The 13,257-nt window shown below is 43.2% G+C and overlaps 1 protein-coding gene across 1 annotated transcript in view; it reads right to left on the bottom strand.

Moving 5' to 3' along the window:
• PKDCC (protein kinase domain containing, cytoplasmic) overlaps positions 1-13,257 on the bottom strand; it is a 93,020-nt gene that overhangs the window by 42,179 nt on the left and 37,584 nt on the right. Inside the window, exons 2-3 of the mRNA XM_073628443.1 lie at positions 12,443-12,565; positions 5,825-6,096 (exon numbers count right to left, since the gene is read on the bottom strand). Of these exons, the coding sequence (XP_073484544.1) occupies positions 5,825-6,096; positions 12,443-12,565 (395 nt within the window). The remainder of the gene's footprint in view (positions 1-5,824; positions 6,097-12,442; positions 12,566-13,257) is intronic.

Genomic DNA, 13,257 nt, shown 5'->3' with positions numbered 1-13,257 from the left:
TTTCCTTTTCCTTTCCTTTGCCTTCCTTTTCGTTGCTTTCCTTTTCTTTTCCCTTTCCTTTTTCTTTCCCTTATTCCTTTTCCCTTTCCTTTCCTTTGCCTTCCTTTCCCTTTCCCTTTCCCTTTCCCTTTCCCTTTCCCTTTCCCTTTCCCTTTCCCTTTCCCTTTCCCTTTCCCTTTCCCTTTCCCTTTCCCTTTCCCTTTCCCTTTCCCTTTCCTTTCCTTTCCCTTCCTTTCCCTTCCTTTCCCCTTTTCCCTTTTCCCTTTCCTTTCCTCTTTCCTTTTTATTTTCCATTTCCCTTCCTTTCCTTTGGCTTGGGACTGGCATGCAGAGTGTGATAACACATGTGCATAGCCAATTTGTAAACACATATTAGGGCCCACTTAGACAGACGCCAATTAACCTACCAGCCCAGATAGCAAGGATAACTTGTCACAAATTTGTGGCAGTGTTGAATTGTAAGTCTGTGAACTTGCTGCACATTTTCATTGGCAAGTTGTACACTTGCAGGGCACTTGAAGTTCTAGTTGACACTTTTCCAATTTGTAGCAAATTTGCATGGCAAGTCTCTAGCAAGAGCAAAGTTGCAGTGGTGAGTCTACAGCAAGAGCTCTGCAAGTCTACAGCATGAAAATACAGCCACAGTGCCCCCAGTGGTGGGATGACTATTGCACAACATAACTGAACCAGAACTTGCAGCAGACTTGGAGAATGTTTGTATAGAAGGTTGATCTGGAGTCATGCAATGCGGACTTGCTGCAATTGTGCAAGAAACTTGTGAAGCCTGGCAAGTCTAGCAAGAGCTTAGCAAGTCATTTTCAAACTTGCAGCTCAATTGCTTGCTATCTGGGAGCATATCTTTGGAGTGTGGGAGGAAACTGGAGCACCCGGAGGAAACCCACGCAAGCAGAGAGGGAACATACACACTCCATGCCGGCTAAGTTTCACAAATGACCACAAAATATCTATTTTCCCTTTAAGCCCTGTTCTCTTAACATCTCGCTCCACCGGTCAGGAGTTTTGATAGGCCGTAGTTTGCCAAGTACCCCTATAATCTATTTACTAGCGGTCGGCTTGAGATGAATAAAGAGTTTCCACAAAAAGTCTGTTTGCTGCGGTTCATTTTCATCACGGCCTTTTACGTTGGCTGAAATCATCAGCCTCAGTTTAATGTGAAGTGTCATAAATCAGCACACGCTGTCTGCCTGTTGAAAGGAGGAGATGCTATTTGCCGCTGCAACGCCGAGCCTGTGGGCCTTTGTGAACACATAGAATTAGGGCAACAAGGAAAGCTTCTGTTAGTTCAAAGGGGATTGTGAAAACAACGCAGATTAGAAGAACCAGAAAAGAAAAGTTCAAAAGGTCGAGCTTAAATCATGAGGTTTAAAAAGTATGAGTTGTACGCTGACTTTAAAGAGCCATAGGGCTAAAATAAAAGACTGTCACATACCTAAAATGAAAGAAGACCTTCCGCCTATATGATAAAAATGTTATCAGATCACAACAATAAAGATTTATATATTATTTAATCAAAATAGATACTCCCTAGTCCGCAGTGCTGCATCTATGCCTTGCTTCTCTCCAAACTTATCACCCTTCTCCTAAGGCCAGCCATACAGGGCGCAAATTTATTTCCTGCAACCACAGGTTGCAGGAAAGAAATTTTAGCGATTCCCCTATCAACACAGACAGTGCTGACAGGGGAATTCCTCTTGCCAAGCAATTGTCTGCTCCTGGCGAGGGAGGGCGGGGGGAAGCCATCCCCGCCGGGAGAAGAAAGTGATTATCACTAGCGGCTATAGCAGCTCCTAACGTTAACAGCAAGAGAATCTGACAGGCTGGTTGTACCAAAGTTGATCGATCGATCAACTTCGTACATTCAGCTCAGTTCCTCAGTTCCTGCTCAACCGGCCTATCCTGCTGAACTGGCCAAGATTTGAACCATGTATGGCAAGCCTTATTTTAATGACGCCACATTGGATCTGAAGCCGGCTATTACTTCCCAACTTTGACAGTTGGCCCCTGATGATGTGCCGCTAGATCCCGTGCATGTGAGCATGAAGATCTACCTGCCCGTCATTACATTAAAGAATATAAACATACAAAGCCATTCACAACTCTGCCCCGAGCCACATCACCAATCTTGTCTCCAAATATCACCCAAATCGTCCTCCCCACTCTTCTCAAGACCTCCGACTCTCAAGCTCTCTCATCTCCTTCTCCCATGCTCGTCCCCAGGATTTCTCCAGAGCCTCTCCCATCCTCTGGAACTCGCTCCCTCCACCTGTCCGGCTATCCCCTACTCTTGCTACCTTCAGGCGATCCCTGAAAACTCATCTTTTCAGGAAAGCCTATCACGTCTTCAACTAATCTTTTACCGCTTCCATCTGCTCATTCCCCACAGTTACAACCTTTTGTACCACCTGCTCCACCCTATTAGATTGTAAGCTCTTCTGAGCAGGGCCCTCTAAATCCTCTTGTATTTATTGTATTATAACTGTATTGTCTCCCCTTTATATTGTAAAGTGCTGCGTAGACTGTTGGCACTATATAAATCCTGTATAATTATAATAATAATAATATAAAGCCAACATTTTATATTCCTGATACGTGCCTGCGGTATGCATGCAGAACATCCTAGGTAACGTCAATATGTTATGCTGCATCTCCATGATTGAACTTAAAACCAATGAATGGAAGGGGTATGTCAGGGACAGTCGGGCTGGGGAGGAAAGCGCTAGACAAATCATGAAGTCCTGCAGTCAGGAAATGAACCAGCTCTAACTGGCTTGCTGTCGTTTCTAATGCACACTGTGAACATCTCACAGCATGCCGTAAAATCAGACTACGTATTTTGCGTATTGGATAGACATGTGCAATTTGTTTCATTCTGAATACAAATTCGGATGAATTTTTGCTTATCAAAAAAAGCACCTCCCCCCCCCCCCACTTGTCGAGGGGCTGCATGCTCGGATAATGGTCTCATTTGGATTATGGGGGGCCCACATCATTTATTTTTTACATTTGGCATGGTGATCCCCTTACAATCCATACCAGACCTGCAGGGCCTGGTATGGATTGGGGGGGGACCCCACGCAGTTTTTTTCTGAATTTTCTATTGCCGGCATTGTTTTGTTTACATTTCAGCTGTCAGTGGGGAAGCCCGCTGACAGCTGATGAGCCATCGGTTGTTAAGGACGCAGCGGCAGGCTTCCCGGCCCGCTGCTTAACAACCAGCTATTCTTCACACAGAATTAGAATTGGTTGATCATTTTTCGACCAATCCGAATTTGAATCGTTCCGAAAATGTGGAATTCGTTATAAACTAAACAAAGTTTAACAAAAACTAAACTAATTCCAAAATGTTACTAAACTAATTCCGTAACGAAATGCAATAATAACATAACGAATATATTTTCTTGTCAAATCTTTCCGTTCTGCACATGTCTAGTATTTTTTTTGCCCCTTTTTTGCCTGCAGATATCCTACTCTATGTATGTCTATCTGACTTGTTGCAGCTTCCATTGCATACAGTGCCTTAAAAAAGTATTCATACCCCTTGAAATTTTCCACATTTTGTCATGTTACAACCGAAAACATAAATGTATTTTTTTGGGATTTTATGTGATAGACCAACACAAAGTGGCACATAATTGTGAAGCGGAAGGAAATGATAAATGGTTTTCAAATTTTTTTTACAAATAAATATCTGAAAAGTGTGGCGTGCATTTGTGTTCAACCTCCTTTACTCTGATACCCCTAACTAAAATCTAGTGGAACCAATTGCCTTCAGAAGTCATCTAGTTAGTAAATAGTCCACCTGTGTGTAATTTAATCTCAGTATGAATATAGATGTTCTGTGAAGCCCTCAGAGGTTTGTTAGAGAACCTTAATGAACAAACAGCATCATGAAGGCCAAGGAACACACCAGACAGGTCAGGGATCAAGTTGTGGAGAAGTTTAAAGCAGGGTTAGGTTATAAAAAAATATCCCAAGCTTTGAACATCTCACGGAGCACTGGTCAATCCATCATACGAAAATGGAAAGAGTATGGCACAACTGCAAACCTACCAAGATATGGCCGCCCACCTAAACTAACAGGCCGGGCAAGGAGAGCATTATTCAGAGGAGCAGCCAAGAGGCCCATGGTAACCCTGGAGGAACTGCAGAGATCCACAGCTCAGGTGGGAGAATCTGTCCACAGTACAACTATTAGTCGTGCACTCCACAAATCTGACCTTTATAGAAGCGTGGCAAGAAGAAAGCCACTGTTGAAACAGAGCCATAAGAAGTCCTGTTTGCAGTTGGCAAGAAGCCATGTGGGGGACACAGCAAACATGTGGACGAAGGTGCTCTGGTCAGAGGAGGCCAACATTTTACTTTTTGGGCTAAAAGCAAAACGCTATGTGTGGTGGAAAACTAACACTGCACATTACCCTGAACACACCATCCCCACTGTGAAACATGATGGTCACAGCATCATGTTGTGGAGATGCTTTTCTTCTGCAGGGACAGGGAAGCTGGTCAGAGTTGATGGGAAGATAGATGGAGCCAAATACAGGACAATCTTAGAAGAAAACCTGTTAGAGTCTGCAAAAGACTTGAGACTGGGGCAGAGGTTCACCTTCCAGCAGGACAACAACCCTAAACATACAGCCAGAGCTACAATTGAATGGTTTAGATCAAAGCATATTCATGTGTTAAAATGACCCAGTCAAAGTCCAGACCTAAATCCAATTGAGAATCTGTGGCAAGACTTGAAAATTGCTGTTCACAGACGCTCTCCATCCAATCTGACAGAATTTGAGCTATTTTGCAAATAAGAATGGCCAAAAATGTCACTCTCTAGATGTGCAAAGCTGGTAGAGACATCCCCAAAAAATATTTGCAGCGAAAGGTGGTTCTACAAAGTATTGACTCAGGGGGGCTGAATACAAATGCATGTCACACTTTTCACATATTTATTTGTAAAAAAATGTTGAAAACCATTTATCATTTTCCTTCCACTTCACAATTATGTGCCACTTTGTGTTGGCCTATCAAAAAAAAAAACCCAGTGAAATACATTAACGTTTTTGGTTGTAACATGACAAAATGTGGAAAATGTCAAGGGGTTTGAATACTTTTTCAAGGCGCTGTAATTTCAGTACACAGTATTCAGTGAAATTAGGGTAAGCTATTTCAATAAAGGAGAGTAGCCTGTCAACTGGTCCACGCTGAGGGTAATACTGGAGTTTAGTTTTAATATATTAATATATATATATATATATATATATATATATATATATATATATATATATATATATATATATATATATATATATATATATATATATATATATATATATAATTTTTTTTTACTTTTGAGCATATTAATGAAAGAATGGGAAGAAAAAATTGATTTTGCTTTATATATATATATATATTTAAAAAATGGTTGTACCTGATTTTGAAGATAAGGGGCAGTTGTACAATTTTAGAGACACCAATAAATAGAAGATTTTGATACAGTGTGATGATATTGGTGAATGGTATTCCTCATTTAATTACTTGTTATCTAATAATTCTATCTCCGCATCTAAGTTTGTTTGGGTGTAATGCCACTTTTTTATATTAAGAAATAATTTATTTGTCTGTTCTGTATTTTGTTCTCTTATAAAGGTAAATAATAACATTTGAATATCTCAAAAAACAAAAAACAAAACTTGACTTTATAGACTTCCTCAAAACAGAAAAAGGGCTCACATAGTTGTGAATGTTATCAGCAGCTTATTCCTAGCTTGTAGCTTTATCATTAAGGGTTGAATGATCCTTATTGGGATACCTGTATGCATTATAGAGATTCCTCTTCTCATTCATGTTTTGGCATTTGCCTTCAACGGAGCATGACAGCGTGAAGTTTCTGGCCGGGAACTCCATAAAACAGTTATCGTTGCTGGTACAAGGTGTCTCTTCCATGCTGGCATCATCCAAGTCCGTTACTTTCAATTCACCATCAATGACCACAAACTGGCGAGGGCGAAAGTCCAAAAGGGTTATGGAGCCAAGAGGGGAGTGCGCCAAATAGTGTAGGAGCCGGACTAAGCTCAGGCAGATCTGCAGGATATAAAGAAACAACAATGGGTTCTGTTTTAATATTCATAAGTACAGCATTATATCATATTCAAAGGGTCACTTTAATCAAGTAAAGGACAGAGGCATGAGAGTACATTTACTTAAGGACTTCGGTTTTATACGAAAAAATCAACAAGTAAAGCTGTAGCGGGGGGGGAAATTTTACTAAGCTAACTTCAGGATAGCATGTGTGTGACGATAATGAAGTCTGATCATAGGTGTGCGTAGTCTATTGCATTAGGGTGTGCATCCCAAAACGCAAACACACATGCGTGCCTATAATATATATTGTAAGATTGGGGTATCAGACTCAAATGGTAGGTGCGTTGTCAGTGAGTACTCCAGTACACAACTGTATTTTTAAGGGCCTGGTAGCCCACTTTTATTTAAAAGCACGGAAAAGTTCACAAAGACATCAGTAGCCCACGCAGGGGGTTCCACCATTACTGTATCTTGCACACTCAATACTTTAGCCTCCTGGCGTACATTCTTGCCATATGGCTGATTCCGGCCTTTAGCCTAGGCCTTAGGTCTGCTCCTCAGACCCAAAAGAGTTTCCTAGAGTGAAGCTCTCTCCTAGCTTACTCCTGCTGCTCTGTCACCAAGTACGTCTGCCTCCTGCAGCTTCTGACTCCTCTCAGAGGAATGGGAGCCCACCTGACTCCCATGCACAGACTTCCTGTCTGTTGGGTGGAACCCTGAGCCATAGTCAGGTCACAATTAAATAGCCCAGCACACAGCTGTGCAATCAGCGTGCCTTTCTCTCCAAAATCTGGCGTAAACCAGCAATCTTCCAGGTAGCACAGGGTCCTACTGCCACATATCCTCCCCCCTTGTTTCGAACCGGAGGGAGGAACACATAAACCCGTCACCATGGATGGGACACCTCTGTGATGGCCATTAGCTGCGTAGGCCCATTTCTTTTTCCGGGTATGTTTCCACCAGCACTTCACCTTGGCACCTCTGTGCCAACTATCAGCAGTAGGAGTCCTAATCTGCCCAACCTTTTCTCTAAAGGGGCACTCCACCCACATCTTCTTCCGGGTGTGCTTCCACCAGCACTTCTTCCTGAACCGTGGGCTCCCACTAATCTCTCTATCCCCTCCACCTTCTGGCCACGGGATCCTCCTTTTTCCTCCCACAGACCTACTCTCCTGGGACTGTTGGGGACCCACTTCCATGAAATCTGTCAGGGACTGACCCCTCTCACTACCTGATGCAACACTAACCAACAACATCCGTTTATCAGGTTCACTGACCCCTGTGTGGTTACCCTTGGCAACCAAATCATCTGAGATCAACACCACATACTTCTGTTTAACCTCAATAGCAATATTCCACAAGGGGTTATTCAACTCAATATTATTATCATCAAGACCTCTTGTCACCTTGTTTGCTAAGACAGTGTCTAGGGAGGGACCATCTACAGGCAAGCAGTTACTCCCTATGGGACATTCCCGCAGTTTCACATCGCTCCCTGTTGTCCAACACTCCAATAGCGACTGTCCTACCAACGCACATTTTTCCACACCAATCTCTTTTGCTGTGGACAAAACTTCTGCTATATATGCGCCCTTTTCCGATCCTTCCGCCTGGAGGGGGTTAAGTTCTGCAACAGCCAACGCACCTGTGTCTACTGGCTTTGCAGCCTCTCCATTTGTCACAGCAGCAATAGTGTCCAGCCTACTATTACCTTCAGAAATTTCTTTCCACCACGCTATCACCTTAATGGCGAGACTATCCCAGTCTATCCTGTCTGTGCTCCAGTCATCAGCACTCTGTAGTACGGCTCCCTCTGCCCATGGAGACACAGGTGGACAGAGTGGTTTAGCAGCAGACAATCTGCACCAGTCACTGTCAACCACATCAGATTGTGATAATACATACTCCCTCATTTGAGCTATTTTCCCATCATTTTCCACCTGAGCAGTATCAGAGCTGTCCGGGAGCCCCGTCGGCTCCCACACAGGGAGTCCTCCTGAGATTTCCTGGGACAACTCTGCTGCACTGCCTGTGGTTACCATGGGAGACACCAAACCATCAACATTGTCAGTAATACACTTTTCAACATCATCATTATCAACCTTCCTGCCTTGTATAGGCTGTGTTATCACATTATCAGTTTGATATTGTAGGATATTTAGTACATTGCTTTTCACCTCATGTGAAACACACTTGTCAGTCGGTGCGGCGACACAGTTGTCCTGGGAAACTCTGAGCTCAGACACCATGAGCTCCTGGGCGGTCTCCAGGGACACCTCTGCTACACCTGCCATGGTTGCTAGGGGCAACGGCACACATTTCTCAGTGATCACCCCTGACATTTCTGGATGCAATATCACATTTTTAATTGCATTAGCAAGCAACATATCTTCATTTTTACCACTTGTCTTCCTGCTAAACAATACACTGCCTGAAGACAAGTCCTTACCAGTCCTCAAGCTTGCTGTAGGTTCAGCTTCAAACTGGGCTTTGTTACTACACAGGGTATTCACTTGCAAGTCTCTGAAAGCAATTTTTCTCACTGGACTTATTCCCACTTCACAGGGAATAGTCCCATAACCAGTCTCTCTCACATTTGTAACTGCAACAGTCTTACCATTACATTTGGAAGGTGTTGAAAGCTTCAATTGAGGGCGTTGTCCCTTCTTTGCTGTGCTCTCACAAGCTAATGCCCCCACATGGACACAGGGCAACATTGCATCTTTCTTGGATTTTCCAACATCCCCTGCAGGCCAAACAGGTTTTCTGTTGCCAGGGGTAACAGCAGACTTACACATATGGTCATACCCCTTGCAGGATGCTGGATACGGTGCCCTCTTCTCTGGGCTGACCACTTCACACAAGCAGCCATAACTTGAAACCATTGATTTCTTGTGCTCTCCATCACCCCCTGCAGGCTGAACAAAATTTCCTTCACGGTTGCCAGGGGTGACAACAGACACTTTTGCACAAACCTCTTCATTTAGAATTTGAGCCACATCTCCGCTGTAGCTCCTCTTTTCTGCAAACAGACTTTCTCCGGTTGCCATGGGAGACCACTTTCTCCCTGTTGATCTTTTCCAGCGCTCTCTAGATTGGATTGCTCCTAGGAAATTGTCGTAGTCATCTCGGTTATGATACATCCCGCGGTACACCTCTTGGTACTCCTCCATCAAAAAAGGTTGCACCAACTCAACCCAGCGACTTTTAGGCCATCCTCTGTAGGAAGCAATCATCGCAAAATCATCCAAAAAGTCTATAACATGTTCAGAAGGCAGCATAGGCCGTATGAAGTCAGCTGTATGGATTTCTGCTTTGTTGCCATGGACAACCGCACCCATCTGCTCACTCTTTGCACTAAAGGACGGCTTGCTTTCCTTTTTCCTTTGCTCCAGTGCGGCCAAATGCATCTTGCACCAGTCTGGGGCTTGTTCTGTCGGTAACAACCCCTCCAGCCACAAGGTTCTGTCTCTCATCTCAGCAAACATCGCTTCCTTTTTGCGCTTTGACCGCCCCATCTCTGCAGTCAGGCACACAACGCTTTTTAACACAGTTCCTTTTAACACAGGAAAATTTTGCGTACCGTCTCTTTAAGACTTGCAAACAGCACACTTTCACATGCAGACTCCACTGGTTCACATGAGCCGCTCCTCACAGCATTGCTGCAAAACACAGTTTCTTGCTACTCACTGTTTTTGGTATGCGAGGATCTGGAACTCTTCCAAATCTGCCCAAAGCAATATCTCCACCATATGTAAGATTGGGGTATCAGACTCAAATGGTAGGTGCGTTGTCAGTGAGTACTCCAGTACACAACTGTATTTTTAAGGGCCTGGTAGCCCACTTTTATTTAAAAGCACGGAAAAGTTCACAAAGACATCAGTAGCCCACGCAGGGGGTTCCACCATTACTGTATCTTGCACACTCAATACTTTAGCCTCCTGGCGTACATTCTTGCCATATGGCTGATTCCGGCCTTTAGCCTAGGCCTTAGGTCTGCTCCTCAGACCCAAAAGAGTTTCCTAGAGTGAAGCTCTCTCCTAGCTTACTCCTGCTGCTCTGTCACCAAGTACGTCTGCCTCCTGCAGCTTCTGACTCCTCTCAGAGGAATGGGAGCCCACCTGACTCCCATGCACAGACTTCCTGTCTGTTGGGTGGAACCCTGAGCCATAGTCAGGTCACAATTAAATAGCCCAGCACACAGCTGTGCAATCAGCGTGCCTTTCTCTCCAAAATCTGGCGTAAACCAGCAATCTTCCAGGTAGCACAGGGTCCTACTGCCACAATATATATATATATATATATATATATATATATATATATATATATATATATATATATATATATACACACACACACACACTTTAAATAAATGTAAACATTTTAAAATGTAGTAGGGTAGTAGATGATGTCAGTAGGGCAGAGGTTGGTGTCAGTAGCTTTTTATTTGTATTATTTATTTTTGTATTATTTCTTACAATTTTATTTATATTTTTTATTATTTTTAAACATTTTTTAGAATCTTTGGTGGAATATCGGCAGGGGGTATCTGCGCTGCACAGGGTGACTAGGGTGTGCCCGCTGTGCACGCCTATGAGTCTGATGACCCAAAGAGAATGGGGAAGTCATACCACACAGTGCCACCCTCATTTCTCCAATATGCACAAGTTGGTAACAGAAACGGTTCGATTTAAATCTCATGTCTGTGCTAGGCGTTCAAGGAAAGCGACGCATTGGACGAAAGAAAAAAGATCAGCCTAACCACTTCAGCTCCGGATGATTTCCCCCCCTTCATGTCCAGCTCATTTTTTGCGACACGGTTGTGTGGTCGTGCGACACTGTACCAAAATAAACTTGATGTCCTTTTTCCCCACAAATAGAGCTTTCTTTTGGTGGTATTTGATCACCTCTGTGTTTTTATTCTTTGCACTATTACCAAAAAAAGACCAACAATTTTGAAAAAAAAACCTAAAATCTTTTAACTTTCTGCTACAAAACAGAAAAAATGTAAAAAATAAGATTTCTTCATACATTTAGGCCAATATGTATACATTTTTTTGGTAAATAAAATCCCAATAAGCGTATTTTGATTGGTTTGCCCACAAGTTATAGCGTCTACGCGCTATGGGATATATTTATGGAATTTTTATTTATATATTTAGCAACTTACAGTAGGACTGCGATATTGCGGCGGACAAATCGGACACTAACTGACACTTTTGACACTTTTTTGGGAACTAGTGACATTAATACAGTGATCAGTGCTAAAAATATAAACTGTCACTGCACTAATTACACTGGGTGGGAAGGGGTTAACACCAGGGCAATCAAAGGGTTAATTGTGTGCCTAGCCAGTGTTTGTGCACTGTATGGGAGGGGCTTTAACTAGGGGAAGGCATAGATCCTGTGTTCCTGCTTTGCAGGAACACAGGATCCATGCCTTCCCTAATGACAGAACGGCAATCTGCCTTGTTTATAGCGGGAATGTATATATATACATATACATGATCCTGCGCAAAGCAGCCGCCCTATAGCAGTAAAGCTACAATAGGGTGGTCGTAAATTGGTTGAAGTTAGTTATACACTAGTAGAATATGAGCTGAAAAGGAACATTTTCAACCACAGTGAGGGAAATATATTAAACATGATAAACTAATGATATATATGTGTTTCTGCAAATGTAATGAAATATACTTTATATGTATGCATTTTTCAATTTATATAGTGAGACCTGTTTCTCATCTATTTCCCGTCTCATGTGTCCTGAATAAGTGGATCAGCGAAACGTGCTGACGCACAGGGGGTCACCCACTTGACATCATGTAACAAATTCAATGCACTGGGCCCTTGTCGGCCATATTTTGTATATAAGCGTACACATGTTTTTAGTGGCATGTATCTATGTGCAATTTTTTATATTTTCTTTTGTTATAAATAAAATATGGATTTTATTCAAATAATGTGGTCCAATTTGCCTCTAAAGTCCTTGGTGTTTCCGGTTTCTTAGCTCCACAGTGAGGGAAAAACTGGAAGGTACAGGATGGAAATTTTTCTCTAATTTTATTCTTTGTAATCCATAAGAATCAAAGCAGTCAGGGCTGACAAGAAGTGCTTAGAAAGTCAGAGCCAATCTGTCATGTCAGAGGAAGGTAAGAGAACACTATATTTCTGGCACATCAAGTTATTATTCTGTACTTTCAGTGTATTTCTAGGGATAAAACATGTAAAATGTGCATGCATTGCAGAAATGTGCAAAATAATATACTTGTCCACACATATGTGTTAAAGAGAACCTGTCTATGCCAGGACATAGTTAACAAAGATCCATAGAGCGTAGGTGACTTACACGGAATCTGTCTTCCCAGGAGGACTGTAGAAGTTGTATCATCTCCAGAGGGGAGCCCAGCTCTGTGATAGTGGTGAGGGTGTCCACTATGTCATTGCTGTCCTGGTAGCAATACCCGTGTAGCTGAAAACAGAGAAATATGCAAGTCCGATCACAGGGTTATACTGAACAATACTGTGCATATGAAAAATAAAGTGTTTTCAAAGGTAAATTCTGTGGAAAAGAGCAGGGAAAAGTTAAAACTCCTGTATTGTTTTGCCTTTTGTATGCCATTGGAAAGATTTTGTTTCACTTCCTGTCCTACAGACCAGTGACGGCCCATCCATAAGGGCCCGGCCACTAATCTACAATTTTTAGGCACATGATTGGTGCCTGAGGCTCTAATTGGCTTAAAAAAAGGGTGGGCTCGGGGCGCAGAGGGGCCAATTGGGTCTCAGGACACACTTCCTGTTCAGCCAGAAGGAGAAGCAACAGCCCCAGCTCTTCCTCCCCCCTGCCTCCTAAGGTAAGGTATGTGTCCCGCGGGGAGGGGGGGGTTAGTGGATCGCCGCCACCTTCTTGTCCGTCTAACGCAGGGGGAGGTGGGGGCTGCTTGCGACGATCGCCACCTTCCCCTCCGCCGTCCGTCTCCCGCTGTGCTTGCGGCAATCGCCGCCTTCTCGCCCGTCTGGGAAGGGTGGCATTAGTTTGCCGCCCCCCACACCTGAAATATTTAGCACTGGCCGCAACTGCTACAGACAGGCAGGATGTGATAGGAAATATCTCCAAAGAAAGAAAAAGTGGGGCTGAGGGCTTAATAGTACTTTCAATTTAAA

Source organism: Aquarana catesbeiana, linkage group LG04 (assembly GCF_042186555.1).
Source record: "Aquarana catesbeiana isolate 2022-GZ linkage group LG04, ASM4218655v1, whole genome shotgun sequence".
In the NCBI taxonomy this organism is placed as follows: Eukaryota; Metazoa; Chordata; class Amphibia; order Anura; family Ranidae; genus Aquarana; species Aquarana catesbeiana.
The sequence above is the reverse complement of the archived record's forward strand: the minus strand, read 5'-3'. Positions and strand labels throughout refer to the sequence as shown.